The sequence below is a fragment of the Gracilinanus agilis genome, chromosome 3 (assembly GCF_016433145.1).
Source record: "Gracilinanus agilis isolate LMUSP501 chromosome 3, AgileGrace, whole genome shotgun sequence".
In the NCBI taxonomy this organism is placed as follows: Eukaryota; Metazoa; Chordata; class Mammalia; order Didelphimorphia; family Didelphidae; genus Gracilinanus; species Gracilinanus agilis.
The window spans coordinates 123,209,048-123,224,167 of record NC_058132.1 but is presented as its reverse complement, the minus strand read 5'-3'; the positions used below and the strand labels follow the sequence as shown (position 1 = coordinate 123,224,167).

At 38.6% G+C, this 15,120-nt stretch overlaps 1 protein-coding gene across 1 annotated transcript in view; it reads right to left on the bottom strand.

The window, feature by feature from the left end:
• WDFY2 (WD repeat and FYVE domain containing 2) overlaps positions 1 to 15,120 on the bottom strand; it is a 175,995-nt gene that overhangs the window by 63,098 nt on the left and 97,777 nt on the right. The window contains exon 3 of the mRNA XM_044668246.1: positions 3,993 to 4,066. Coding sequence (XP_044524181.1) covers positions 3,993 to 4,066 — 74 coding nt within the window. The remainder of the gene's footprint in view (positions 1 to 3,992; positions 4,067 to 15,120) is intronic.

Here is a 15,120-nt window from a genome sequence, read left to right as displayed (position 1 = left end):
ACTATGCTAAGCACTGAGAATACAAATATTAAAAAACATTTTAAAGTCTCTGCCCTCAAGGAGCTTACATTTTAATGGGAAAAGAAAAAAGAGGAGCTGACTGATTGTGTTTGGGAAAGGATGAAGGTACCTGCATGGGGGCATGATTCTGTAGTCTAAAAAAATCAGCCAAAGACATGGAAGGGAATGAAGGCAGGCTGGCCTGTTCCTCCTTCACAAAATGGAGGCTCCATAAGAAGTTAAATTACTTGCACATAATCATACAATTAATAAATTTGCAGATTCTTCATCTGTACAATGAGGATAAAAATACCTGTACTAACTTACCTAGTTCATAGAATTATTATATACAAGGAAAGTGCTTTGCAAATCAAAAAGTCTTAGATAAATTAGGCCTGTCAGTATTATTACTGCTACTTATTAAGCATCTAACTATGTACTGCTGTGTGATATCTCATGCATATGATGTTATTCTTTACTATCTAACTTTTCACATAGTTGTGCCTGGTTTCTACAATCAATTCATAAAATTTACAGATATTATAAACTAATTTTTTTTACAGTGATTACCATGAAAATTGTTTTCGATTCAATTCAATGGCTAGGACAATGGAGTTTAACTGGGAAAGAAAGCATGAACTCGTGAAAAGTTTAACGGTGTTAAGCAGTTAACCTAGAGAAGCAGCAAACTTCTTTTTATCCCCCAAGAAACCTAGGACAGTGCCTAGCACAGAGCAGGCACTGAATAATATAATAATTATTAGGTTGCCTAAAATACATACAATAAATATAAACTGCTTTGACGTGAAAATTAATTACTTTGAATCATTAGCATACAGGAATAAAAGATTCTGAAAGGATTCCTGAATGTGAAATCAGCTCAAGATGAGACAAATGCTGACACAGCTTACTTCCCTTAAAAAGTTACCTAATTCTGAAAAAGATTATATGTAAGAACACAAGTCTGTTAGTCAACTTTGGCAGTTCTAAATATGTACTTATGGCAAATAACTTTCTAGTAAATATAAGCAATAATTTGAACACAAATGAATTAAACCCACATATACAGTGATCACAATAGTTTTAAATGATTCAACCCTTCTCTTATCACAAATTCTTCACCAGGGATGATGAAAAATAATTTTGGCTTTCAGTTCCTATCTTTTTTTCTACTCTGATGCTCTGGCAGAGGTCTCATTAACAGTGAAAATACCAAAAAGGCAGGTTACAAAAATGGACAATACCAAAAGTTTAAAATAAACCCCAGAATAATTTAGCTTACCATTATCAGAGCCTGAAAACTATCTTAAAAAGCACATCCAATACGGGAAGATTAGAGGCTCTATATTAAGGTTCTCTTGTTCTCCTTAGAATCTTAATCTATTGAAGGGGGCAGCTGGGTGGCTCAGTGGATTGAGAGCCAGGCCTAGAGACGGAGGTCCTAGGTTCAAATCTGGCCTCAGACACTTCCCAGCTATGTGACCCTGGGCAAGTCACTTGACCCCCATTGCCTACCCTTACCACTCTTCTGTCTTGGAGGTAATACATAGTATTGACTCCAAGATGGAAGGTAAGGGTTAAAAAAAATTATTTAAATATGCACCACTATTCAATGAGCAAAAAATAAATAATAGTGATTGGAATTGAAGTTACAGAAATGCCTTTGTTTAGAAAGAAGAATTACATTAATTTCTTTGTTTTAAATGAAATAAGGAAAATGGTGATTTACCTTTAATACCTATGTACCAAAATTTATGGAACAGAGTAGAAATGCTCTCTAAAAAGAATCTCTTGCTATATATCTCCCTAATACATTCAGATCTCTTAGAAAGTTAAACTTCCAGAGAGCAGACACTTCATTGCGAGCACTACCTACTCTCTAGAACCTGACTATCATGGGTACTTAATAATTACTCAAGAGTAATAAATTATGAAACTTAAGGCAATGAGCCAGTCTCCTTGTGTTTCTTTATTCATGTCATAATTACAGAGCTGAGAAAAGGTTCAGTGATGTAAGTTCCTCAGCAACACAAACAAGGTATTTTCAGATGATATTTCTTAAAGGAGCCAAAGGTGTTCGAAACCTTCAGAAGAGATCGTTTCCATTTCTTTGAGGTGGATGGGAACAGCCTTGGCACTGGATTTATATTTCCACTGCACTACTGAAAATGCTGACAGGCTACCAGACAGGATGTCATCTATCTTTCTAGTCTTTTTACATACTACTCATTTCCATGCACGTTCAGGTCCAGCCCAACCTGCCTTTCTGGCTATTCCCAACACAGACCTCCATCCCTCCCTGCCTGGAATACCCTCTCTTTTCACTTCTGCCTCTTTGAATTGCTAGTTTCGGTTAAGGCTCTGTTCAGTGCCACTTTCTACAGGAAGTCTTCCCCGACTCCCCAGGGGCTAGGACCTCTTCTGCAAAATCATCAAGTATGTGTCTAAGACTTACTTATACATGTGCAAGTTTTCTCCCATGTTAGCAGGTAGAAGGTAGAAACAGTTTTGGTTTTGTCTTTGTAGCGGAGTGCTTAGCACATGAGGTGCTTGCACATTTAGGAGCTTAAAACAAATGTGGATATGATTAATTATGCTGATTCAGGCTTATAGGTGACAGCCCTACTTGGTCTTAAAGCCTCACGAATATATGAAAATCAACTGATTGAGGACTTGTTATGTATAGTAAGAACAATTTGCTGACAGCAACCCATTAAATACTACTAAAAAAAAAGGAATCTAGTATGTTTTCTCCATTTTTACTGACTGGATATGACTTCCTCTTTACCAACAATGCTACTTTTTCCTTGTTTTCAAGGTCTATTTCATCAGCAATGCCCTTTCTTCTACATTAGCTTGAATGGTAGAAAGAATCAATCTTTGTATGTTTATGTACACATAGTCCTTTCTTTGACATAGTAATCACTATGAAGGTTTTTAAAGACTCTACTGACTACTTTTTTTCATGTTTCCTTTTTATGAACATTGCCGTTCAAGAATCCAATTACCTCCCCTGTCTTTGGAAAAAAAAATAATTGGTCCTGTAGAGACTTGAAACAGCGGAGGATTTGTCATCAGTAGTTGAGCTTTTAAAATGTCTTAGTTACATAAGCTTCTTGAGGACAGACTGATGAGCTTTACAATGCCCAAAGAACTCAGCAAACGTAACTTTAAATATAGCTGTTGACTGTAAAAATCGATCCTTGTGCATCAACAAAATCAGGGGAATATTCCCACAATTTTCTAAAACGTCTGCAACTGCGTGTTGTACTGAGAACTGAATCAAATCTTTTTACTACTGAAAACTATAACAAAGCTAGGCTGGAGTTGGTATATTTTCACAGAGGCTTATCTTGAGTTTTATAGCTAACTTTAAAAAAAATTTCCATAAAACCTATAAACAACAGACCAAGTACTCCTGAATCAATCTGACAGATGCAACTTTCTGTGATAGCGATGCAAAGAGTTGTCTACTCACATGCCTTGGGGAGCTGAGAGGCAAAAAGGAGCAGAAAGGAGGAAAAGGGGGAGAACCCAAAGTATCAAAGTCAAGATCAGACATGCAGATCTAAGGGAGAAATTTGCCTTACATTCAGTTGCTGATGGGGAGAAGCTTATGACACCATGATTAACAATCTGATCAAAGCTGCTAGGCTCACAGCTTGCTCTAACTAATATACAGATTCATGCAGTTTAGTCATTTGCCTAATAATGCCCCTAATCCTAACTAGCTCGTACATGGTGAGTAAGTCAAGTTGAAACCTAGCCAGCATTTTAAGAAAGACTGATTACAACTCAGCCTACATACACAATTCTCTTCTGAACTACAATTTGCTACACTACAATTTCCACTTTCATTAGCAAGAAAATTAATCTGTTAATTTGAAGGGGAAAAACCCTAATAAATAATTTCCAACACAATAAATATATATAATATATACTTCACAGGAAGGGTAGTAGTGCAACTAGAAATCTTATTTATGTGTACTTACTGAGATTGTACCATTGTCTAGACCTATGGACAGTCTTCTTGTTTCCGGGTTAAAAGACATGCATGAACATGGAGCTGAAAAAAATGAACATGTTGATGATGTTAACAAATCTATGATTTTTATGGATTCTAGGGTGCCTAACTAGCTAAATTTACAAGGGGATTTTCTTTTAAAAGAAAAATGAAAAGAAAAATTTGACATCTTTCTTTAGTGCAATTTATTCAGTCCCTAGTCACAACAAAATAAAATCAGCAACTTTAAAGCCAGTATTTCCAACCTGGGGAAGTTCCAAGGGATCTGGGAAACTAGAACATGGCTCTTTCTCCCTGCTTTCTATCAATACTATAAATAAACACTGCCCATTTCCTCTTCTTGTTAAATTCTGCTCAATTGGATTATAACCATCTTTCAAACTCTCTGGGATGCTATCCCTCTCATTATATTCCCTTCTATCAGGACTCAGTTTTATACAAATATAAACTACCATGTCTGAAAAACATACAAAGGAGTGATGTTATTATATTGGCATGCCCTTAACAGTAAGGAAATCCAGATTTTATAACCTTCTTGTTCCCCATAACTTTTTTTTTTTGAGGTGGGAAGGGAAATAGCAATTTGGGGCTGATGGGCTAAAAGTAGAATTCTGGCTAGCTTTCTGAATGAAAAGTTTCAGAAGCACTGATCTAAATGTTCCAATAACAGCAAGCCAAGGCCCTAGGCCCAAGGGGGACAAAGTGATCCTGCATAGCCTCGAGATTCTGCTTAGTAAAAACTATGCTGAATTGAGTATTACGGAAACTAGGTCCATGCCCTGGTCCATGATAGATTTGCCACTTGGTGGGTAAGTCTGAACCTAATTAAAATGCTTGCTGATAAAATGTGGATAACTTAGCTACTGTTTGCCATGTAACTAAACTGTCCCTGATCCCCAGATATGTCTCCTAGGGTGTTAGAATGCTAAACTCCCAAATATCTTCCAAGAACAATATAACTTAAATAAAACTCTATTATGTTTTAAGCACTCCAGGGGATAGGTATACTTTTATTCCCGTTTCACAAATGATTTCCATAAACTCTCCAGAATAGAATTTTAAGCAAGGCCAGAATAAAAATCCAAACCTGATCCTTAGCCTTATTATACTTTCTTCTTTTTTTTTTTTTTTAAATCCTTACCTTCTGTCTTAGAATCAATACTGTATATTGGTTCCAAGGCAAAAGACTGGTATGGGCTAGGCATGGGGGTTGATTGATATAAAATTTAAATTAATGTCCAATAGCTCCAACTATTATATTCCATAAAGTATATTCATAATCACTCAAAGTAGAAGAAATAAAAGAATAAAAGTAAAAGCCTGAGTGAAAAACACCTGAGTAAAATTCTCCTGCCGGGCATTATACAGTGACTTGCCAAGTGTCTGAGGCCTGAAACTAGGACCTCCTGTCTCTAGGCCTGGCTCTCCAATCCACTGAGCTACTCGGCTGCCCCCTATACTTTCTTTTTAAAAATCTTTGCTTTCTATCTTAGAATCAATACTATGTATTAGTTCTAAGGCAGAAGAGTGGTACGGGCTAGGCAATGGGGGATAAGTGACTTGTCCATGGTCATACAGCTGGGAAGTGTCTGAGGCCAAATTTGAACCCAGGACCTCCCGTCTCTAGGCCTGGCTCTCAATCCACTGAGCCATCTAGCTGGCCCTTTCCATTATACTTTTGACAAATTTTTCATTGTTCAGCTGTTTCAGCCACGTCCAATTCTTTCTGACCCTATTTGTAGTTTTCTTGGCAAGGGTATAATGGTGTGGTTTGCTATTTCCTTCTTTTGCTCATCTTACAGATGATGAAACTGAGGCAAGCCAGGTTAAATGACTTGCCCAAGGCCACACAACTAGAAAGTATCTGAGGCTGGATTTGAAGAGAAGTCTTCCTGACTCTAGGCCAGATGCTCTATCCACTGTGACACCTCGCTGTCCTTTTTGACAAATTACCTCAAACAGGTTTTTCATTTTTAATCTATAAAGTGCTTCTAGTACTTTTGAAAAAGTGATAAGCACAAAGTGCTACAACAACATACTACTGCTTGAGATACGTCTTAATTCTTGTCAGAGACATAGTCAGTCAAGAAACAAGATCTTTTGGATTGTTTAATCATTTTTTCTACTTTTGAACATCAGATTATTGAATTCTTATTAAAGCCTCCAGAAATGCAGAAAGTAAATATAAAGAAAAACAAAATTCTAACTGTTGGATGCACTAGCATAGTGAAAGCATCTTCTTATGGGACAGAAATTTTAACTTCTTGACCAGAGGCAATGAGCTAGAAAGCTGGAGCACTATTTCAAGTCATGATCTAAACATCTTTGTCTTGCTGGTGTAATTGTAACATAAAGTCATGCTTGCCCGTTTTAGAATTCTGCCGCTCGTACGCAGCCTCTCTGGGATCCATTAAGACTCTGGAAGATAAGCTCCCCTCTAAGTTACTCCCCACATTTACAAGACCAGCGGAAGGGATCCTCCCCCAGGCTGAAGCCAGAGCCCAGATTCGCTGTCTCAGGCCCACGATACTCTCTATGTCCACTTGCAAGACGATTCCGGGCCTCCTGGCTGAGGAGGTTTCAGGCTGTTTCAGCTCCTCCTGGCAGGTGATGCTGCTCTAAGAAATGGCCATAGAGCTAACCTCGAGACAGAAGTGTTGTTGGCCCTCAGTTACTCTCCCTCCCTTCTCCCGGTCTGACCCTCAGCACAACGGGGTCCAAATGAGGGCCACCCCCGGAACAAGGCTCTAAAACAGCACTGAGGAAGGGCTCTCTCTCCTGGTCCACAGTCCTGCACCCTAAAATAGCTCTGGGAGACCCCCGAATGGCCCGCCTCAGAGGTGGGCGTCTAGACAAAAGCTGTTTTGGAGCTTTTTAGCATCTACTCCATGGCATATAAGGGGGCCTGGGCCCCAAAGGCTGCCTCGTTCTGGGAGAGGAATCCCTGCAATGAGAACACGTGCTTTATATCTGTTCTATGCCTGGGAGAGGACGTTAGGATCCAGGAACTCTGACTGCACACTGGCAACAGACAACCTACTACAGTACGAGCCAAGCCCAAGAAGGTCCAACTTCATTTATCCGAAGAGAAAAATTGCTAAGATGACAAAATCTATCTCTGTTATTGTGTAACTCCTCTACTCCTTCTACCACTGGGCAGCATGGTGACACAAGGGATAGTATGAGTGAGTCAGGAAGACCTGAGTTCGAATCCAATCTCAAGATACCTGCTTAACTTCTTTTTGTCTCCATTTCTCCAACTGTAAAATTGTGGCAATAATAGTACCTACCTCCCAGGGTTGTTATGAAGATCAAATGAGATCATATCTGTTGAAGGGCTTAGCAGGGTGCCTGGCACATAGTAAATGCTATTATTACTCTCTTCTCTTCTCCAGGTGACCACTGCCCTCATTCCAGCTGACTAGAGCTCTCAAAATGTGAAACCCCAGCCAAGCATGATCTTCTTAGAAAACAACCCACACTTTAGGTAATAATACTTCATGGCCCTAACCCTTTGCCTGAAAAATTGCAGTCATTTATACCATTTCTTATTCAGGTAAATCTAAGAAAATTACCTAAAAGATTAAAGAGATTAAATAACTTGTTAGTTTTCACAAAGAAAATATCAGAAACATTATTTGAACCCATGTCCTGCCAGTTTCAAGTCCAGCATTTTACCTAAGTCCATACTATTTGGTCTTCTTAAGGACTGTGATAGGAGCTAGACCTATGATTTCACTGGCATACAGAACTCTCAGGTAAAGAAATTCCCTTCATCAATACAATCTGGCACTTCACTCCAGGTTGCCTAGGCTGAGTGATTTGTCCAGGATCACATTCACATTCACTTTCACTGGAGGCAAGATTTGAACCCAAGTATTCCTGACTGAAATAGACTCTATCCATACCACATCCTAACACCCCTCATCTCTCCTTATTCCCTCAAAATATGGACTAGTCTATGCCTCGGCAGCTCAAAAACCAGCTCCTTAATTTCCCCAAAGCAACAGCTAGCTACAAATGTTAAGTGATAGCAAATGACTTGATAGGTCACTCTTCCTAGGTAATACATTTACATTTGAACAGCACTCTTTGAACAGGTAGAATGTCATGATCCATAGAACTAACACAAATTTTAGGGATTTTAGACACTTGGGACAAGTTAGTGAGGAAAATATTCCTAATAGACAAGTCAGAGAATTCGATTTAGAGCTGGAAATCAGAACCATAAAGATCATCTTGCCTAACCCTCTTATCTTACAGGTGAAGAGGCTCAAAGAGTTTATTTAGTTCATGCAAATATCCAAATGGGAGGTGATTAGGACTCACATTGGGCTGGTGACACTATCAGCAGAGAGAAGGGAGCATGTGAGAAATGTTAGGAAGATAGAAATGACAGGACTTAACCACTTGCTAGTGTTGGTCTTCCTATTGGAGACCATCCACCATTCAAATACCAGAAAGATCTTCCTGTAAGTAAAGGTCTGACTATATCATCCCACTCTTCAATAAACTCCAGCAGCTTCTTATTACCTCTTAGATGCAATCCTCTGCTGGGCTTTTCAAGCCCTTCAGGACTTGCTCCTTCCTACCTTTCCAGTCTTCTTACACCTTACTGCCCCCTCTGCCTACTCTTTTCAGGGATACTAACTTCCTTGTTGTTCCATGAACAGGCCACTGACTCTCCAGATAGGGCATTTTCTCTGGCTATCCACCATACCTGGCGGATATCCCCCTTCATCTTTGCTTCCAGGCTTCCCTGACTTCCTTCAAGTTCCCCTTGAAATCCTGTCTTCTATAAGAAGTCTTTCCTGATAACCTTTAATGCTAGTGCCTTCCCTCTGGTGAATATCTCTAATTTATCTTGTCATTGTTCAGTCAGGTCCAATTTTTTGAGACCCTGTGGATCATACATAACATGTCAATATTGCCCATGGGGTCTTCTTGGCAAAGAAACCAGAAGAGTTTATCATTTCCTTCTCCAGGGGCAACAAGAGGTTTCATGACTTACCCAGGATCATTTGGTACTGTCTAAGTCTACATTTGACTCAAGTCTTCCAGACTTACAAGCCCAGCACTCTAACCACTGAGCAACCTAGTTGCCCTTTATTGTATATACATCTTATTTGTACATAGTTGTTTGCATGTTGTCTATCCATTAGACTGTTAGCATCTTGAGAACAGGATTTAGCCCAGTGCCTCCCTGGTACACTATAGGTACTTAGTAAATGTTGAGTGGATGTCTGAGTGATTAGAAGGTGAATAGTGAGTGAAGAGTGGATCGTTTATTTTCACTGTAAGAAGCTAACTAAGACACTTATAGCAAAGGAAAAAAAAGAAACAGATGAGGAACAGATAACAGTATTTGTTATTAAAGTTGTTTACTGTCCAGAAAACAGAGATTTGTAACTGACCAGAGTTACTTCTAACTATGAATGCATCAGAAATGAGTAACAAAAGTTGCCTCTGGAAGCTAATCACAAGTGTTGGCAGTCTGTACCAAGAGGCCAAAATCCAGGCACAGCAGGGAGCAAGGAGGGAAAGTATTCTGGAAAGATGAGAGTAAATGGGAGGGATGATGAGGACAAGATACAAGGGGGATCCTTTAGGTAGAAAATCTCACTAGACATTTAGTTAGGTAATCTCACCAGAACTACCTATAACTATGCAACCAAAAAAAAGTTTAAAAGATAGCATTTCATGAATAATAAAGAACTCTGTTGAAGCGCCTGGTGGATGTGTCTGTTTATAATATAATAAATAATTAACCACGTTAAGTCTAAAATGTAGAAGAGGAATGAACCTCGGTTGAGGGAAAACATAAGTACCTGTTTGGAACATAAGAAATAGAAATGTGATTGGCCTCAGCTAGATTTCTCTTGGTTTCCCCAAAATTCCAATTCTAACCATGTGTTCCAACTGGGATGAAAAGAGCATGATGGGAAAATCTATAGAATTATCCCTGCTCAAATTGTTCATTCCTCTGGGAAAACCTGTTCACTCGTATAGTTTGCACAGGACTGATCTTCTCTTAGTCTTGCAATCATAGTATGATGCTTTGTCCCTGTGCCTCACCTTGAAACCTGGGTTTACACTTTTCTCTATCTTTACCTGGGCTCCTCTGTCAACATATTTTAAAACTTCTCTGATTCTTGAGGCAATAGGGGTTAACAGTATAGGAGTTTATTTTCTATGCTAGCTGAATACAGACTTGTTATTTCACCCCCTTTCTCTCAGAGTGATGAGAGTAGCAAGAATTGAATCTGGCAGTGGTTCAGGGGAGTGAGATAATGAAAAGTATAAAAGGCAGAATAGGAATTTGAACAAGGCTGCAGGGGATGGGGAATAGCATGGGCCCCAGGAGCAGTGGGACTCTGGGTGCCTGTGGGTTGTCAAAGTTTCATTTTTGAAAATTTAATACATTGCATAAAATTAAGTGATCCCACAACTCCAATGGAGTCTTTGCAACTGAGTACTGGTATTGAGCCCTAAAGTTTAATGAAGGTTGAAATAAGGAGAACTCACTGCAAGGTAATTACCCTAATGAACATGTAATTTAGAAGGGAAAAATCTGACGGGATGTGAGGCAGAGACAAAGATGAATTGGAAGGCAGAACAGATCCAACAGAGAGTCAATAATTAAACAGATCAGAGGAGGACTAGCTGTTTGTACTTGGGTTATATTTTAAAGGTACTTTTCAAAGAATGTTTTCCCCATGGGTGCTTCAAGGGGCTCTCCTCTCATCTAGTAAAACCTCCCTCATTCAACTAAAAGTACCTGACAATATGTTTTCAAAACACCTTGATTGGGCCTGAGAATTGGGGGGGTGGGGGGGGAGAGAATCTTAGTTAATATTACTTACATAGAAATTTCTTTTGTTTTTGGACTAACTTATTTTGTCTTTTGCTGACCCATTGAACTGCACACAGATAAAAAGAAGTTTTATCTGCTGTGGAACAGTTGGTTTCAATCACATTTAGTGGCTTTACATTACTAAAAGCCATATTTGGCATGAAAAACTGATCTTTCTTGTGAAATGTTTTGGTTGGAATTTAAAAACTTAAATAAATATTGGTACTTCAGAGGCCAGAAATACCTTAGGTTTAAAAGGTTCATCCTAGAGAAGTTAAGTCTGAGGATACTGTGATCCCAGGTCCCTGATTGTATCCTGTAAAGGGTAATAACCCTCCCTAGAACAAGCACTTAACTCCCAGACATTTATTTCACTCACAATGGCTTGTCAGGGGAACACAGGCAGAAAGCACAGAGCCTGCTATTTACCTTATTAAACATGCCTATGTTTAGCATTTCAATTGCCAGGAAGTAATAAAGAATCTTTCATCTACATTCAATATATCATGCAGTTTTCTGAAATTCAGAGTTTTCTTTTGTTTTATTTCAGACTCACTGTCAGCAGGGAGCTGTAAATTATTTTAAATGCAAATCACAATAGAACACCTAACTAAGGAGTTTTAAAATATGCTTAGCTGATGAAAAAAACACATATACAAGTGAAAAAAAAAGTACCAAGAAGCAAAGTCTTCTGATTTGGCAGTAATTTCACACTTATTTTGGGACTAGGAATTATCTGGAGATTGTCCATGCTTTCTCTTACTTCTTTGTCCATTTGCAGCTGATAGCCCTAACAAGTCAGTTAAGACTTTGCTAAATTCTAATACTGCCTATCATGGATAATTGAAAGAAGACTGGTAAACAGTCCTCACACATAGCACAATAAACAACACCTGTATCAAATAAAGAAGAAACGCTGTGAAGTCATACTGTTAGTCTGCCAATAACCAAGGGTTTGCTTAAAGTAAGATGCAAATAAAATTGTTAACAAAATGAATAACTGCAAATGATTTGAAGGTCTCCATTCTCCAGATTGGGGAGCAACTCCCCACAGCTATATAAAGATTCTATGAAAAGCCGTGCCAATAAAAACCATGACTTCCTTGAAAATAAGTGAAAAGCCACCTTCTCTCATTAGAGTGGGAACACTCTCCCAAGGAAGGCTCAACACTTTTCAGGAGGCAGTTTCTGTCACAATGTATTTTTTTTTGTAAATGTGGAAAACAAAGTGGTTGTGAGAAAGCAGCCAACATATATACCCACAGATTTCAACCATATTTTATAACCTTTTTTTTTCCAGGCTTGCTCATTCATCTACAAATCTATTAGAAACCATAGTGTTAATTCTAAGTTACTGAATGACCTTTATTTGAGTACACATGATAAAAGAGGCACAAAAACAATAAGGCAAGAAATTCAAAGTTGTCTTAAACCTACCAAACTCTTGGAGATGTACAGACAGACAGATGGGAAACAAGCCTCCAAAGACTTCGTCAGTTGCCTTACACAAGCATTACTATTGGTTGATGCAAACATAAGAAAGTCTTCAGTCAGGCAGATGGATGCCGTTTTGGAAGCCATGAGGAATAATTTTCAACCAAGAGAATGATGCCCACCAAAAACCAAATGCATTTGCCAAGAGGTTTGAATGACAGCAAGACTGGCAACCCCCATACACAAGCTGGACTTCTTGCCTTTGAAATGGGTTGTTCCTGAGTTCAAAGACTATGCATGGGGTAAAATTGAAAGTTTTGACTAACGACAGTCAACTGACATTTTCTGACCAATACCTACTTGGATACTGCTTGCCAAAGATGGGTGGCAGCACTAATCAACAAAAATTGAACATCCACAACCATCCAGAAAGACTAATTGTAATGATTAAAATTGTTTGCCAAATGTAATAGTCAAATGTTTGGTTTGACAAATATAAGAATTTTTAAAGAGAGTTGCGGTCACCGTTTATAAAAGTTAAACTATGAGTCAGTAGACAGTTAGTATTTTTATTTACAGCAAGGTAGAGATATTAAAGTGGGAAATATAGGAAGGAGGTAGAAATTGTCACCTAACTAAAAAATACCCTGAGTCTTAATCCTAGAGCCTTCAGACCACAAATGTGAATCAGAATGTGAATCTCACCAGAAACCCAAAGTTCGAATCAGGAAGCCAAAGTCCAAAAGAGAAAATGTGTACGTGAGGCCAAGACCGCCAAGAATAAGTCCAAGAATTCAAGGATGAAGAGTTCCCAAATCTCTCTCAGGCTCTCACTTATATACAGTTTTCTCCACCCATCAGCTCTCCTCACCACATCTCAGGAATCAATAACAGTCTCCCAATTTGCCTGGCACTGCGCTTGTGGTCTTTGGGGGTGTGAACTTTCTTTGTTAGTGACTTACTAAGTGTTAAGTAAGGGTACTTTAAGTTCTTGATTGTTTAACTTAAAATAGACAAAGGGTTGATCTTTCTTTGTTACTTAAGAAGGTACTTCATGATCTTTTTTTTTTTTTAAACCCTTAACTTCTGTGTATTGGTTCCTAGGTGGAAGTGTGGTAAGGGTGGGTGGGCAATAGAGGTCAAGTGACTTGCCCAGGCTCACACAGCTGGGAAGTGTCTGAGGCCATTGCTTTCCTTTTAATTAATTTCTTTATTACCAGTTATATGTTTTTTGTTGTTTTTTTTAAACCCTTACCTTCTGTCTTGGAGTCAATACTATGTATTGGTTCCAAGGCAGAACAGTGGTAAGGGCTAGGCAATGGGAGTTCAGTGACTTGCCCAGGGTCACATAGCTAGGAAGTATCTGAGGCCAGATTTGAACCTTGGACCTCCCGTCTCTAGGCCTGACTCTCAATCCACAGAGCTACCCAGCTGCCCCCACTTCATGATCTTGCAAAGCCTCAGGGCCAACATTTTGGACCTCACTAATTATTTTATGGTTCTTTAGTTGTGGCCCTATGGCATGCTCTGATTGGTTTGTTATTTTTTAAATAAATATTTTACATAAAAAAAAATAAAATAAAATAGACAAAGAGAATAAAAATTCCCTTTCACACTAATGCAGAAGCAGATGCTCTGTTTTAAAGGCCAAAATCTTTGGTAAGATGTTAAGGAATGACATCCTAAGAGCTAGAGTATAAACAAATGGAAGGACAGCTAAAACTCTGAGATTCCAACCAGTCAGTATACCAAAAGTATACATGACTCTCACTTCTTTGAATCAATCTTCTTTGCCTCAATTGTGACTGGCGAAGAGAGAAGGTGGCCCAGAAAAGTGACACAGGACAAGAATCATGGTGGTGTTGGTCAAAGACCCAATTGCTAAGGTCTTGGAAACACCCCACACTGATGAAATAAAGGTAGAAATTGGAATTGTACAACACAGTTACATACCAGATTGCCCTTGATGCCACATAAACCACCTGGAAAGTTAGTGCTACCCTGAGTATATTGTTCTGTGGCACTCTCAATGATGATGTTGACCATTTGGTTCAGGCAAGAACCCTAGAGCTAATAAGAAACAGTTTTTATCACTATTATTATTATTGCTGATAATAATGATAAAAACTTTCTACTATGTGATAGGCGTTGTGCTTTACAGATATGATCTCATTTAATCCTCAAAACAACCCTGGGCAGTAAATACAGTTATTATCATGCTACCATGGGAATCAATTTTCATTTTCAACACTCTCAGTTGTAGTTGTTGGTTATATATACAGTGACATGCCCATTGCAAATGTGTAACTGCCACAAACCTCACATGAAATAAATGCAATCAATTATTTCTAATAATCTGATGCCAATGTCAGCAATGATAATGCATTATTCAGTGCCTACCACAAGAAGTTATGGGTTTTGCACCATTTAAGTAATATGTTAAAGTGAACTAAGCCCTAAAGTTTAATGAAGTTTTTCCCCTGTATTTCCAAAAAATTCAGACCAAGTGAAATGGTCAATTTATACATTAGAAGTTAAATGAAGTCAGCAGCCAAAGTGAAAAATGACAATTCCAGTTTCTGAATTCCCAGGTCCAAGGGATCTAGCCTCCAAATCTCCTTGGATCTTCTAACCGTAATAGAATGCATATTTCTTGATAAATGTTATATCATTGATATCTCATACTTAATCCTTATCTCTTCCCCTTCCTCCCTAAAAAGCAATTAGGAAGGGGGGTGGGGGGAGAGAGAGAGAGAGAGAGAGAGAGAGAGAGAGAGAGAGAGAGAGAGAGAGAGCTGTCTCTTATACA